This window comes from Momordica charantia, assembly GCF_013281855.1.
Source record: "Momordica charantia cultivar OHB3-1 chromosome 8 unlocalized genomic scaffold, Mcharantia_2.0 BLBB01000008.1, whole genome shotgun sequence".
Classification (NCBI taxonomy): domain Eukaryota; kingdom Viridiplantae; phylum Streptophyta; class Magnoliopsida; order Cucurbitales; family Cucurbitaceae; genus Momordica; species Momordica charantia.
In genome coordinates, this window is record NW_028275166.1 from 24,834,869 (window position 1) to 24,850,432 (window position 15,564).

The following is a 15,564-nucleotide window of genomic DNA, read 5'->3' on the forward strand; positions in this document are numbered from 1 at the left end:
ATGTTGAGCCGATGGTCGGCTTGTCTGGTGCATACAGTTTGAGTATGTTGACTTCCAGTATCTTCCTCTCTAGTATTTGACAAAAGTGTTGCACGTCGTCATTGTGGGGAATGAGCATTTGGGATCGACCTAATGGTCTGTCCACTCTCTATTCTTCATACGGTAATATTTTTTTTTTGATGCCTCCCACATATAAACAATTACTAAAATATTATCTAATAACACTGGTGATATTACTGAAAAAACCTTTGGATTCTAAAGCAATATTAAAAAAAAAAGGTGCAATTACAAAATGAAAAAAAGTAAGTTTTGTATGTTATTTATTATTATTTAAAGTTAAATACTACAATTTTGTGTAGTGGTAGTTTTTCAAAAAGTTTGGAGGTTTCAATAATTACACCCACAAAACAATTGAACGTCTGATGCTTTCATGTGAAATATTTTATTCAAACTATATGAATTTTCAACTTTCTTGTGATTAACTTCAACGGAAAAAAAATATGGTGAAATTACTATTTTACCCTTCTAGTTTTAATTTTTTTTAATTTATAGTTTTAATTCGGTGCCTATAATTTTAATAGCTATAATATAGTCCTTATTCTAAAAAAAAAATGAATAAAAAATCTAGTTCCTATAGTTTCGTTATGTGATTGGACACGGTGACATGTTTTTCCTTGCCATGGCACAGAGATGTTGAGGGTCGAAAAGTTTTTGAAAATCTTATTTTCTATTTTTCTTTTTGAAAATTATTTTTGGAAATCTTATAATATATCTACTTATATTATTCTTTAATTTTGTTGTAGGATTGACTGAGAGTGATATGAAAAACTTTACACTTCAATTGTAACTTCAATGGTAACGCCATAACGTTTTTTAAAAAATGTACTATGTTAGATAAACTATCAACATATGAATTAAATTAAAAATTGATGCATATTTGATATCATATTCCAATTTTGAATTTTATTTTGAGATCCATTAAATAATCAAATAAATTTAGTAAATTTATGTTTTCGAAGATTTATCATAAAAAAATTATTTAGATTCTGTAATTAAGGTGAGTGAAAACATTGGAAATTGAATTTTGCACTATTTTTGGACTATAAAATCTACTCCTAAACGTATAAATGAGGTGTTACTTTATTCGATGTGGACATGAATGAGAGTGAATTTTTCCGATGTAACCTATACAATGATTATTTTCTATAGTTATTCATTTTATTTTTATTTATTAAGCATTTATATTTGAAAAATACTAAATTGAAATATTTGTAGGTGAAATTTATGAGATATTACTTATATAAGAAACAATATTATTTTGATGTTTATATTATAAGACCTATTTTTATTGATAATTTGAATGGTGAAATTTAAAGTATAGAATTTCTTTGAAAACTCGTCCTCTCAACCATATAATATTTAGTTTTTGAGATTTATTTAAAAAGATTAGAAACAATTTCTTATAAATCCTCGTCACGATCCCTGCAAAATTTCATGGAAAATTTAGGGGATAAGAAATGAATGACGTTCATCCCGGTCCCTGCCCCAACGACACTCCTACCTATTTTTCAATAATAGGTACCAAATTGAAACCACAACGTTAAAGGGTAAAATGGTAATTTAACTTTAGAGAAAGAATTAAAGAGAAGGCAAGAGAGAGAATGGGGGGCAGAGGAGAGAGAGAGGGATTTTTGAAAGTGGAAAAGTGGGGACAGGAGGAGGTTTGAATGGTCAAAAAGGAAGAGACTGTGGAAACAAGAGAAAAAGTAAATAAAAAAGAAAAAGAAAAAAAGGAATGGACATTAATCAATTAATTAGCAAATAACAAATATATAAAAATGAGAGCTTTGAATTCAGCTCTGTCGTTTCGTTGACTGTCAACAAACAAACCCCAAAAAGCCAAAAAGCCAAAGCCAGCACCCATTATCCACCCAACTCACCATTTCAATTTTCACCCATTTTAACAAATCTCCCTCTCCCTCTCCCCAAAACGCCAATTCTCTCTCTCTCTCCCCTCTGTTTCCCTCTTTTTTTTTTCTTTAATCTTTGGCAACAACCTCAAGGAAATCAACCACGAACCCCCAAATTCCGTAGAACAAGCACAAGTTGTTGTTCTTCGAACAAGTCCCCATCGTCTTCTTCGCCTCTAAGAAGATCTGCTTGCGGAAACCCGTTTTTTAGACCCGGGTTTTGAAGGAAGAATCGCCTCGTTTGCGCTTCTGGGCTGATTCGGTAAAGGGTTTCTTCTTCTCTGCCATCCTCTTTTATGGGTCTTTTTTTTTTTTTTTTTGCTTTCTTCTGTGGGTTTTTAGGGTGAAATAGATCATGGGTTTTGTTTGATCTCTGCATGTTGATCCTTCTCTTCTTCTTCTTCTTCTGGAAGTTTGGGGAATCTTGATTTTCCGGCTTTTTGGGACATGGGATTTTCGTTTTCTGTGTTTGATTTTGCCTGGAGCTTGTCGAAATTCGAATCTGGGGTTTCTTGATTTTAGGTTTCCGGTTTCCTCCTCTGGCGAGCGGAGGTTTGAGGGGTTTGTCGGAGAAATTTCTTTTCCGTTTCTCTGCCATGATCCGGCTGGGATGTGGAGCTGCCTCCGCCGGTGGTTGTTCTCCAGATTTGTAACTTGGCTGATCGTGTTATCTAGGTCGGGTTTTGGCCAGGGGTTTTTTTGTTTTTTCTCTGGGTCTTTTTTCTTTCATCATTTTGAGTTTTCGTTGCTGTAGAAACTCTAGGAAACATTGTTAGGTGATTTCTTGGCTGATATGATGCTTCATATGTTTACCCCCTTTTGATTGATAATAGCTGTCTAAGCTGTGGATTATTGTTTTCGCTTTTTTCCGGCAATAGAGTCCTGTGGAAATTTTCGTTTTCAGAACTAGTTGTACATCATTGTTGAAGTTATTTTTTAAGATAGATCCTCCCTTTCATGAAAGAGATTTATTGGTTTCCTTTTATATATGTTAATGCACAGTTGTACGATTATGTTATATGCCAATGTTTGCTTCTTACAGCTTTACTAACTGTTGTGCGTACTTCTACTAGATAAGTGATTGTATTTGGAGCCAAGGACGTGAGGTTTAAAGGATATTTGCTGCATATATTACTTGAAGCAAATGACCTCGGTGAGCGTCGTTCCAGCTTCTGCAATACCGGACCATGGTGGGAGCACAATTGGTGTTGAAAGGTTGCCTGATGAGATGAATGATATGAAACTTAGGGATGACAAGGTACCTGCATTTTGTTTACTTTCTGTGCCACTAGCTACTAAACTTACTGTGATCTTGTTCATACAAGTTCTGATACAGTTTTCTTAAATATGTATTTGGATTCACAGGAAATAGAAGCCACAGTTGTTGATGGGAACGGTACTGAAACAGGCCATATAATTGTAACAACCATTGGTGGAAAGAATGGCCAACCAAAACAGGTGATTATCAAAAAACTTATACCCGGGGCTACTGTAATTTGACTTCCTTCCTGACACTTTTTCTTTTGTAACTTGTTTTAGACCATCAGTTATATGGCCGAGCGCGCTGTAGGACATGGCTCTTTTGGAGTTGTATTTCAGGTAAGTTCTTCACTTCGTTTACAAGCTTTCTAATTGCTTGTTTTCTATCAGTGGATGACTTTTTTCATTTTTATTGTTAAGAAACAAGATACATTATCGATGTTGTTTTGCAGGCAAAATGCTTGGAAACTGGTGAAACAGTTGCGATAAAGAAGGTTCTTCAGGACAAGAGGTACAAGAACAGGGAGCTGCAGACCATGCGCCTTCTTGACCACCCAAATGTTGTGTCCCTAAAGCACTGTTTCTTCTCAACAACTGAGAAGGATGAGCTTTACCTTAATCTTGTGCTTGAGTATGTCCCGGAGACTGTTCATAGAGTGATCAAACATTATAACAAGATGAACCAAAGGATGCCGCTGATATACGTGAAACTCTATTTCTACCAGGTTTTTGCCAAACAAATTTCTCCATTTTTGTGCATATAGGATAGTTGAGATTCGTATTGGACTCCACACATACAACCTACTCTGAATAAGATGAACTCAGCTAATAGTTGTTTTGGGAATGTCGTTCCGTTCTGCTTTAACATTCCCTTTTTCTTTCTTTCCTTTCTATGCAGATTTGCAGATCTCTTGCATACATCCATAATAGTATTGGCGTATGCCATAGAGACATAAAGCCTCAAAACTTACTGGTTTGTGTTTATTCCGTTGTAACTGTTGGTTATTTTTATATTTTGATAGACAATTTGTTTATTCTATTTCAAGACCATAAACTTCTACTTGGTTATTGATATTTCCTTCTGCTGATCGTTTTCACTTTGTCCCTTTGACAGGTTAATCCCCATACCCATCAACTCAAACTTTGTGACTTTGGCAGTGCAAAAGTTTTGGTTCGTTTCCCTTGCATTCCGGAATATACTTGATGCGTTCTGCTCTCTCCTCTCGTTGTTGAGACTAATTTAATTTTGCATCTTGCAGGTTAGAGGTGAACCAAATATAGCATACATTTGTTCTAGGTACTATAGAGCCCCCGAACTTATATTTGGTGCAACTGAATACACCTCAGCCATTGACATCTGGTCAGCAGGTTGCGTTCTAGCTGAATTACTTCTTGGACAGGTTTGTAGATTTTCTCCACGCAACTGTCTAATAACTATTGTTCTCAGGTATGAGTCTAAGACATGTTCTCTCTTTTTTCAGCCGCTATTTCCTGGTGAAAGCGGAGTTGATCAGCTTGTTGAAATAATTAAGGTATTGCATGCTTTAAGTTCCCTTCCAGAGAACTGTCGAGGTTTTTTCTTTTGCAATCTTTTCTGTTGTTTTGTGTCTCATTTCAATTGTTAATTTGCCAACTCTTGCAGGTTCTAGGAACTCCAACCAGGGAGGAAATTAAGTGTATGAACCCTAATTATACAGAATTCAAGTTTCCCCAAATTAAAGCTCATCCATGGCACAAGGTACTTAAAGTTGAAACCATGTCTGTATTTTTACTTACCCTTCTAAAAAATTTACTGATCTAACATTGTATACATCCACGATATCAGATATTCCACAAGAGAATGCCTCCCGAAGCCGTGGATCTCGTTTCAAGACTACTCCAGTACTCTCCAAACCTCCGAAGCACAGCGGTTAGTAGAAATACTCTAAAATGTTAATATATGAACCAAAATGGCCATTTGGGTATCTGACTAACGTTCCTCATCAATACAGTTGGAGGCTCTGATCCATCCATTCTTCGACGAGCTTCGTGACCCCAATACCCGTTTACCAAATGGACGCTTCCTTCCTCCATTGTTCAACTTTAAGGCTCAGGGTAACGGAAAATGAACTATTAATGAATTACTTGATACCGACTGTCGATCCATCTGTGATGATGCCTAACTTCAATTTTGTTTCATTTGTGTTGATGATCAGAACTGAAGGGAGTACCCCCTGAGATGCTCGTGAGGCTTATTCCGGAACACGCAAGGAAGCACTGCAATTTTCTCGGATCTTAATGTGGTCGTGTAGTAGTCTGAACCCTGCAGAGACACACATAAGCCTGTAGAAAGTAGTAGCTAGCATCAAATTACAAATGGAAGCCCTATTATTTGTTATTTTCTTCTACCCTCTGCTTAATTTGTTCCCCATGCCCCTATTATTTTTTCATATCTATCGTTGCCCTCATCGTCGTTTTCCCTGTAGAAATGGTGTTGAGAAAAGGTTCTGCTTGGTATGTTCTTAATACCTTAAATGGGATAATACAAACCGCCCCTGATTTGTAGTTAAACAAACAGATTGTAATTTCTTATTGCAAATGAACATAACCTTGGAATATGCTCAACAATTTTGCCACTTCAATTGCCATGTTATGAAGATTTGTTCATTGTGATTGTTTTTAGTCAATCTCCATTTTGCAGCAAAATTCCTCTGGTTGTGGGTGTTAAACAACAACAAGAACATTAACCTTTTCCTTTTAGGTTTAGCAATGCAAGTCTTACTTTCTTATATCGATAGAATGATGTCAAAAGGATTTACTCGGTGTGAGATTTGATATTGTTCGAGGAAGCTTGATGTTGGAGTAAAGAATTGTCAAGAAAGAATGTCCTAGTGAGTTGTAGGATGTTCTAAAGAATTGTAGATTCTTATTCAAGACTTTATTACTCGAGGATGTCACAACCAAGTCAAATTCGACTGCAAATTGAACGAACAATCGATATCTAAGAGACCCACCTGTATTCTTACTTCAAAACCAAACTCGGTACAACAACAATCTAATCTGATCGATTTACACCCTTGCATCATAACCAATATCGAACTGATCCGCAGCCCGCTCGAGTCGGGAAAGTAAAAGCCAAGTAGAGGAGGAAGGTGGGTAGGTGGGAGAGGAATGTGGTGTTATTATTACTTAGATAAAAGGTCTAAGGTGAATGCAACATAGAACTTTAAAAAGGGGGTGAGTGTTGCTTTGAAAGGCTTTTTGAATATACAAAAAAAGTAACAAAAGTTTGGTGGAGAGGCAAAAGTGGTAGTGTGTGGTGTGAGAGGCAGCCGACCTTGTCTTATTATGCAACTTTGGTCCCCTATGCTATGACTTGTGTCACACTTTCGGCTTGCTTCAAAGCTACTTAGGGTTTGAATATTGCTATCTATTGCCTTTTCGAGAAACCGATACGGTTAGTGTTTGAGTGTGCTCTTGGTAGTGACGTTTGTCAACGAAACGTTATTTGTACCTGTAGTTTTGAGGTGTATTTGAGAGTTTTTTTTGGGCAGAAATATGTCAATTATCATCGCTTGGATAAGAAGTGTTTGATAAAAGATCACTTTGATGTTGGACGATTCACTTTTAAAAATGTTTTGAGTGTTCTCACGGTCGAGCATTTTGGCCAAAAGCACTTATTTTGACAATTTTTAACCGCACTTTTATGTTATTTAAAATATGATGATTTTGAGTGACAAATGCTTTTGGCCACGATTAAGGCAGTCACATATAAGGTGGAAAATACAGTTAAAAAGTTCTTCCTATAAGAATTTAGATGAAATTTTAAACAAAGTTGAAATTACCTGGAGGTGATTTGAGCGATGCTAGATGTGAAAAACTTCTATGTAAAATATTTATGTTTTGACTATAATTTAAAATTGTTCTCTCGGTTTAAATCTTTATTTGTAATTCGTTAATTTCTCTAAAATTGAAGATTGGATTCTCCACTCCTAAATTGTTGAACTAATAAAAAGAAAAAAAAAAGTTTCTTTCATTTATTATATACTTTTTATATACACACATTTCCTCATGCAAACACATATTTCTCATTATAAACCTAGTTTTTAAAATGTTGAATTCATTTTGATAATATTAGGCAAATTAAGTCATTTATCTATTTATATGAATTTTTCATATAAATTGATAAGCACCACTCTTTTAACTTGAAGTAGCATCTTAAAATAATCATTTGGTTTTTCGAATATCCTATAGTTTTCAAACTTTAGAAGCCGTTAATATTGACCTAGCAGACAATATTTTTGGTAAATCTAAAAAAAGCAAACTTTTCAATTAAAAAACTAATTAAAGGTTCTAACCACTTGTGGTACTATTAACGTTAGTTTTTTCGGCTAAATAATATTAAAGGATATATACTTTTGTCTTTTAAGATTTCTCTCAATTTGGTTCATGATATTTTAAAATTTTAAAGTTTATCTTCGATGTATTAGAAATTATCAAAAAAACCTATTAAATTTTGTTAACAAAACCTAACATGTTATTATTTTATTAACATATTTGGGTACATAGAGATTCATAGGTCGAATTTTGCTAATGGACGAGTTAGGTTTTATGAGTCAAATCACATTCGAGTGGCATATTCACATGTCTAAATATGTGATAAAATAATAGTTTAATAATACATCTTTTTGTTAATGAATTTTGTCAACATGAGTTTAGCTCAGCGGTAATTAACCAACATTTCTAACCAAGAACTAAATTTTAACTTTTGACCCTGTTTACTATTACCCGCAATCGTAATAAAAACTTTTATCATCAAATGATGTTTACGAAATGAAATCAAATGGTAGGATCCAACTCAAACTTTGTAATCTCATCATCTAAATTTCATTACACTCCAACAATCCATCAATCCCATCCCCATTCCTTTGTTTGTGGACTCCATATATATATTATAATTAATTTACAACTTTTACCCTTTCTCTCTCATCTATTAATTAGATCCATACAATTTTTAAATTAATCTTTTATACTTTTATAATTTCTTCTCTATTTATACTTTAATTTGATTTTATTATATAAGTTATAAATTTTAAATTTGATTTTATTATATAAGTTATAAATTTATATTAATTAATATCAATAGATTTTTAAAAATATAAATTATTATTTTTAAATATTAGAATAATAAAATTTAATAAGATGTTATAATAAATTATGGTTGTTCAAATAAAAAAATATTTTATTTGATGTAATTTTATTTTAATTATTCATTGTTTATTAATATTAAATAAATTGTTATAATAAAATATATTTACTATCAATATCAATAATATATCAATAATATATTGTAATTAAAAAAGATTAGCAAAATAATGTATTTGTAATTAGGTAAAAAGGAGAAAGGAGTATAATAGTAATGGTTATATATCTGATTTCGATTTCAATTTCAGACAATTTTAGCAAATAACATTAAAAGAATTCTGATTACGATTCTAGAAAATTTATGGTAAACAACATCAAATGAATAACATTCTCATTCTGATTGATTTTCATTTCGATTTATTTCCCTTACGATTGCAGGTAAGTAAACGAGTCAAAATTTTTATGGAGGATTGAGAATTTTGAAAGATTGAGAATCAAATTGAAAATAACCAAGATTATTAGCTTAGTTTTTACGCAAGACACATAATTCCAGTAGCAAAAGCTATAAATTGAAATGTGAAATACTCAAAAAAAAAAAAAGTGAAACTTAGAGAGGTTTCAAGTTACCATTATTCTGAAAAAAAACAAAGTTACCATATAACATAATTTAATGTTACTGTGCTAAATGGAAAATCATATACATTCAGTAACAAGGATAAAGAAAACTGTTATAGGAAGTAAAACGGTCTAGACAAGAAATGGGAGAAGGAGAAGGGCACGAACCAGATAAGCTTCGAAGGGCTCCAAGCCTCGACACTGAGGTGTTCTCAGCTATAGGCTGAGAATCTTCTCGGTTTCTCTCCCAGTCTCCATGTCGACCGACCCGGATTTGTTTTGTGTCAACCCCGATTCGATGTTTGGCCCGTGATGAAATGCATTAGGGCCCAAGAACACTGATTGCTTGAAGGACCTAGGGTTTGAGTCATGTAAATCCTAAGGAGGAGATGAAAAATTATAAATAGGGAGCGGAGTCAAACCTGAGAGGTACCTTGAATATACTCTACTCTCTATATTGCATAATTTCGATACTATTGTAAAACCACACCGTTCTTAGAGCGGTTTCGTTTCGGAGGCTGTATCAGTCCCTTTCATATCTACAGTTCCTGCCTCAACAAAAACCAATTTGGCTAGGAAGTGAAAGTGCTCTTAACATTTTAAACTTTTAGGATAATATATAAATTCAAATTTCCAATTCATTGTTTTAACACAAACGATTCACTCAATTATGAGATGGGTTACTTGAATTTTCTTGTAAAGGAAACTGTAGTAATTTGCGGTGTACAATATTTTATTAACTTTTGGAAGTCAATTAAATAAAGCTCTAAAAAAAGTAAAGATTGTATCCCTATTGAGTCTCTATATTTATAGAAAAATTTCTTTAGATGTTTTGTTTTTGAAATATTCTTAGAGATGTTTATAAGTTTAGAGTTTTGTCTAGTAGTGTGTGTAAAAATGTTCTATAGACTTGAAATGTTCTATAGACTTTGACCTTTCAATTTTACATTTTTTAGTATATCTCTAATTGGAAAAACCCTATTTCTATTATTGGAATAAGTAGAAAATAAAAATTTACGTGGAAAACTCCAAACCACAACTCACAAGAAAAAAAATATTCCCTCAAGTAAATATCACTCAGTTAACCAGAGCTGGTATACTAGGTGTAAAGTAATTTCAATTGGGACGGATAAAACTCAAGGCCATAGATCATTTATAATAGTTGGAACACACTTCCTCCTTCTTTTATCTTTCTAGAACAAAATTCAATTCTATTATCTTGTCAAAACCCAACAATCTCTGCCATTAACTTTATTTGCTTACACTTCCCATTAGGCCATAATTAGGTTAATCTCGAAGAAAGGTTCGAGCCCGTAGCAATAGAGTAAACGAGACCATATTTCACAAGATAGATTTTCATTAACATTGACCAAAAAAATATTACTCAGTACTCCCCTCAATGTTAGGGTTAGGGTTGCAAGAAGCACAAACAAAATTTCACGTTAACTAATTAAAACGAGAGTGATTATGTCAAGTAAAACTAAAAGCAAAACCAGGATTGTTGGTCACAGGAGAAGTGGCCAAAGAAATTGGCATAAAGTGAAACAAAAAACAAAATTTAAAGCTTGAAAATGGGGGCAGCGATAAGGTCGGTTGGTGCAGAATTTATAGTATTAAGTAATTAAAAGAGGAGTGAGAGTACAGTGGCCATTAAGCCGCAATGGCATCTCAGCTCTGAAACCCACATAATGCTCTCCACCATTAACCATCAAAAACATTACTTTTTTCTTCTTTTGTTTCAGAATCTGGGTGGTGGGTTTTGGATAGACTTCTGCTTTCTTTCTCATCTATTTTTTATTTTTATTTTTTGTGTTTGAGTTCTCTGCACACTGTTTTGCAGTAACTTGTTTGGTTCATATTAGTGTGAATGTCCTTTTTTTCCTTAAAACTTTTGGTTGTTTGTACTCGGGAAATTCTCTCTTTCAATACCTCTTAAACTAAAGATCACAACTTTCTCTCTTTCTATGGTTGGTTATGTAAAATTTTACACCATCAGCGAATTCGAGTGATGGAATATGTCTTAGAAAAATCGACTGAATTAACCACAAGATTAACTTTTTGAAGTGTAGTAAGGAAAAACTAGATAAATATAAGAGTGATCCATAATGGACTCTCGTTCTTTGAGTCCATGGATATTGGACCATACAATTCTATTTTTCTTTACTATTAGATAGGAACAAATAGAAATAAGGAACGGATCGAAAATGTTACCAGACGAGCTTTCAGTGCCCTAGTTTCCCATGCTAAAAAGTCTTCATGAATTTTTCATACTCAAAGTCTCTAATTCCCGTCTAACATCCAAGATAATAATGTTCATGGATCTTTAGTAAAAGAAACAAGAAAGTCCATAAGGGACACTCATACACGCTATTCTACCATAGTAGTTTATTTGAATTTGCCATATCGATCCATTTACTCGATTATTGATATCTTAATCCTCGAAAAAACTTGTAAAAGGAAAAAAATCCTTAAAAAAATCAAGTACAATAGTACTTATTTAACATGGTATAAATGACATAAGTTTTTAGGTTGAATGGTAATTTTAGACTCGAGTTAGATTTAGTTGTGGACTTCCCACCCATCAATTTCTATTTTTTATTTTCTTTTATCATCATCATCGAACTCCACAGAGGAAACCTATGGCTAAAGTGAAATGGTCGGTTCCCCAGAACTTAAAAACTATAATTATTACAAAAAGTTGAGAGAAGTTGCAGAATATATATATAAGGCAATGATATCATCTTTCCAATCCACCATTGCCTTGGTATTATATATATCTTCATTCTCCATTTCAGATTCTTCATTCATTAAAAAAAAAAAAAGGAAAAAAGCTTGATCTGGCCTTTAATTTGTCAGCATTTTCAGTTTATGGGCATAATTTTGAACTGAGCTTTCCAAAGGGGAATAATTCTCTATCTGTTTTGTTTCCCTTCAAAAATGTTGTGTCATATTTCTTCATTTTGTTTTTGCATTCGAATTTTCATCTTCTTCTGCCTCTTGTTTTCTGTCCATGGCCGCCATGCAAAGAAGCACAAACATTCTCACCATCATGATCATTACTCCATTTCACAGCCTCCTTCTCCTCCTCCTTCTCCTTCGTCGGGATTGGCAAGTCCTCCCGATGATGGAGGGTACTCCTCGTCCTTGAACTCCAGCGGCGGCATTTTTGACGTACGTCATTTTGGTGCCATTGGAGATGGTATGGTGGACGACACGGAGGCGTTCAAGATGGCGTGGGACACAGCATGCCAGAGTGATGATGATGATAGCTCTGCAGTTATTCTCGTTCCCTACGGTTTCTCCTTTTTGATTCAGTCGACAATTTTCACAGGGCCGTGCAAAAAAGGGGTTGTGTTTCACATTGATGGCACTCTTGTAGCTCCCGATGGGCCCGATGCTTGGCCGAGGAGTTATAGTGCGCATCAATGGTTGGTTTTCTACCGAGTTTATAACATGTCGCTTCAAGGTGATGGTCTCATTGATGGCAGAGGCCAGAAATGGTGGGATCTCCCTTGCAAACCCCACAAGGTAAGAGAGATTCTTTCACCCATTTTTTTTAATATCACACGAATCTAGAATGTTTAAATATGGGAAGAGAAGGAGTGAAGGAGTAAGTATTACTGCAGTAGGAGAAATATTTTTTAAATACATCTCAGGTTCTAAGACTACTTTATTTTTGTAGGGAGGAACAGGAAAAACGACAACGGGACGATGTGATAGCCCAATTGTAAGTCAAAGTTGTGTTATAAAATCTTGTTTATGATTTTTTTTTTATGAGTTTTAAAAAAGTTAGGGTTTTGCAGGCAATAAGATTCTTCATGAGCTCCAACTTGACAGTGGAAGGACTTAGAATAAGAGACAGTCCTCAGTTTCACTTCAGGTTTGATAATTGCAGAGATGTTTATATTGATTCTCTCCAAATAACAGCTCCTGCCTTCAGTCCAAACACTGATGGAATTCACATTGAGAATACAAATGGTGTCAAGATATACAATTCAATAGTTGCCAATGGTTTGTACTCGGTCATTTTCTTAATCGTTTGTTTTCTGTTCAATAAGTGGACCGTATTAGCTGTCCGCTCTTCGGTTGGACAGTGAGGGTCGGAGTAAAAAAGAAGTATGACTTTCATAATCTAACTGTCCTCCTGAACCCATTGAGAAAAATGAGAATTGAAGTCTATGAGACCTAATTTCCTGTCTCTTTTTTTCTTCTCGCGGCAAAAAAGCAAGATTCTCAAACTCCTCTTTTAAAAGTGAAAACATGTTCTAAAATGGGTATTAATTACATAACTTTGTTTAATAATGTTCTCATTTCTTGTATCTGGTAAGATTGAAGAAAAACAAAAAAAAAAATGCATGTTTGACCATTGGTTTTTTCTTTTTGGTTTATTTTATTCTTTGTTTTTTACAAAATAAAAAAAAAAGAATGCCTTTTGGGACAAGAAACAAGAAATCGGTTGTTGGGAGGAAGAGATGTATAAGTTACCGTTTGTTAAAATTTGAAAACAAGAAATAAGAAATGATATGAAAAGGAAACGTTCTTTTTTTTTTTTTGGGTAACGGTTCCAAACTGTTGTTAGGTGATTTTTGTACAGGTGATGATTGCATTTCAATTGGATCAGGTTCTTATAATGTTGATATAAAAAATATAACATGTGGACCAGGTCATGGAATTAGGTAATAAAACTTTTGTTTCTTTCAAATATATAGATAGAAGAATTTTATGTTCTTCTTAAAAATACTAGTTATTTACACCTTTGGTTTGAATCTAGCATTGGCAGTCTAGGCAATCACAACTCCCGAGCGTGTGTGTCGAACGTAACGGTTCGGGACTCGACAATCAAAGTCTCAGACAATGGGGTTCGAATCAAGACATGGCAAGGCGGATTTGGAGCAGTAAGAGGAGTAAGTTTTAACAACATTCATATGGACAATGTTAGGAATCCCATCATAATTGATCAATTCTACTGCCTCAACAAAGGGTGCCTCAACCAATCCTCAGCAGTTCTTGTATCAGACATAACCTATACCGATATCAAAGGAACTTACGATATTAGGAGCCCACCGTTGCATTTTGGTTGTAGTGACTCCATGCCATGCACAAACTTAACACTTGCTGATATTGAACTTCTTCCCGCTAGAGGCGACATTGTTTCGAACCCCTTTTGTTGGAATGCTTATGGAAACTTGCAGACCCTAACAATTCCTCCCGTTGCTTGCTTACTCGAAAGCGCCGCACGATCGACCATACAAAGTGAAAAGGATTATTGTTGACCCTTTTGATAGAAATACATTATTGTAATGAGGAGTGTTTTTAAAAATCTCCTTCCAAATGAATCAATATAATATATCTTTTGTCTTACTATTTTTCTAATGTTTAATAAGTCATTTTCAACCATAATGCGTGTCGATGTGAGAGTGGAGGATCGAACTCACAACCTCTTGGTGGGAGATATATACCAATTACCGTTGAGATATGGTCATAATGCATACTAACAAATCTATTCATTTATTTGGAGATTATGACCAATTATATTGGAGATATTAATAAAAATGATATTGTATTGTAATAGCCAATTGGAAAGCATGAAGTTAGGTTATATATATTATGTATTAAAGGTAGATTTAGAGTGAAATTTAGTAAAAAAAAAAAATGCAAATGGAGGTTAAGATATAGAATTAATGAGAGGTAGAGAATAAATGTTGGGGAGAGTGAAATTTGTCAACAAAAGCACCAACTTTTTTGACAAATTGAGAGGTGAAAGTGGAGTGACGCACTTTTTGTGGCTTTAGCACGCCTGTGTACCTAATGGAATCTACAAGTTATTCTCTTTTTTAAGTTTTACTTTTCTAGATTTTCTTTTATTTCTCGAAATCCATGTCAGTGTGGCCTATTACGTGGGTCGAGCAACACAGTGACAAGTACAAAGCTTGAACCTAATATCTCATGGTAGGTGATACCACAAGACCCAATATTCTTGCCATTGCACCAACTTCCGAGACTTTTAGTTGGATATGAATGTCTTAACCCATTGAATTATGTTGTGACTTAATATACGTACCATATATATGTTAATATTTGTTATTAGAAGGAAAAAAATCAATAAATTTTCTAGATTTAAATAAAATTGACAGTAAAAGATTATTTTATTATCAATTGACAATGAGAGGACTAGCCAACGATTTATATTGAATCTCTTGTCTTTTCAAGATGTGATCATTTAATATTATTAAAGCAAATGGAGGTACATTATGTGTGGGTCCCTTATTTTTTTGTTTTTATTTTTAATTTTATTATTATTTTTTTTGGCTAAACTATTGAGTTGGATTTAGGTTGGCCAAACTTGGTTGATTGCAAGCTCAAATCCAAATTCCCAATTTATAATAACCAAAATATCATAAATTTAATTCATGAAATAAATATTAAAAAACAACAAAAAAATATTCAAGAGGATTACATTTGCAATAATTTTTTCTCAAACTTAAACCAACAATTTAATTCAAGCGATAACTAATATAATAAAAAAAAATAAATATGTTTAAAAATTAAATTACAATAAATAAAAAGTATACGGTTAGAAAAAATGTTAGGCAAG

The 15,564-nt window shown here is 33.7% G+C and overlaps 2 protein-coding genes across 5 annotated transcripts; both read left to right on the forward strand.

Annotated features, from left to right (window-relative positions):
- The first annotated feature begins 1,921 nt into the window (after positions 1–1,921).
- LOC111022381 (glycogen synthase kinase-3 homolog MsK-3) lies at positions 1,922–5,827 on the forward strand. Of its 2 annotated transcripts, XM_088127566.1 has the most exons (13): positions 1,924–2,232; positions 3,044–3,228; positions 3,336–3,428; positions 3,510–3,569; positions 3,683–3,955; positions 4,129–4,203; positions 4,345–4,401; positions 4,490–4,630; positions 4,712–4,762; positions 4,873–4,968; positions 5,056–5,139; positions 5,222–5,324; positions 5,426–5,827. In XM_088127566.1, exons 2-13 carry the CDS (start codon positions 3,115–3,117, stop codon positions 5,506–5,508), a joined length of 1,230 nt encoding a protein of 409 aa, XP_087983692.1. In that variant the 5' UTR covers positions 1,924–2,232; positions 3,044–3,114; the 3' UTR covers positions 5,509–5,827. The 2 variants fall into 2 exon arrangements, with proteins under 2 accessions (XP_087983690.1, XP_087983692.1); XM_088127564.1 differs by having other exon boundaries at positions 1,922–2,232; positions 4,490–4,762.
- Positions 5,828–11,690: 5,863 nt separating this feature from the next.
- Positions 11,691–14,330, forward strand: LOC111022378 (polygalacturonase At1g48100). Of its 3 annotated transcripts, none has more exons than XM_022299545.2 (5): positions 11,691–12,497; positions 12,652–12,696; positions 12,773–12,980; positions 13,564–13,645; positions 13,750–14,330. In XM_022299545.2, exons 1-5 carry the CDS (start codon positions 11,907–11,909, stop codon positions 14,240–14,242), a joined length of 1,419 nt encoding a protein of 472 aa, XP_022155237.1. In that variant the 5' UTR covers positions 11,691–11,906; the 3' UTR covers positions 14,243–14,330. The 3 variants fall into 3 exon arrangements, with proteins under 3 accessions (XP_022155237.1, XP_087983231.1, XP_022155236.1); XM_088127105.1 differs by having other exon boundaries at positions 13,591–13,645; positions 13,741–14,330; XM_022299544.2 differs by having other exon boundaries at positions 11,693–12,497; positions 13,741–14,330.
- The last annotated feature ends 1,234 nt before the right edge of the window (positions 14,331–15,564 follow it).

What these genes read in the sequence shown, in the direction of transcription:
- LOC111022381 (XM_088127564.1), top strand. Translation starts at nt 3,115, where the DNA reads ATGACCTCGGTGAGCGTCGTTCCAGCTTCTGCAATACCGGACCATGGT. An exon ending in CAAACCTCCGAAGCACAGCG is followed by an intron (nt 5,140 to 5,221) that starts GTTAGTAGAAAT and finishes TCATCAATACAG; the next exon opens with TTGGAGGCTCTGATCCATCC. An exon ending in GTTCAACTTTAAGGCTCAGG is followed by an intron (nt 5,325 to 5,425) that starts GTAACGGAAAAT and finishes GTTGATGATCAG; the next exon opens with AACTGAAGGGAGTACCCCCT.
- LOC111022378 (XM_022299544.2), top strand. Translation starts at nt 11,907, where the DNA reads ATGTTGTGTCATATTTCTTCATTTTGTTTTTGCATTCGAATTTTCATC. An exon ending in CAATTCAATAGTTGCCAATG is followed by an intron (nt 12,981 to 13,563) that starts GTTTGTACTCGG and finishes ATTTTTGTACAG; the next exon opens with GTGATGATTGCATTTCAATT. An exon ending in GGACCAGGTCATGGAATTAG is followed by an intron (nt 13,646 to 13,740) that starts GTAATAAAACTT and finishes GTTTGAATCTAG; the next exon opens with CATTGGCAGTCTAGGCAATC.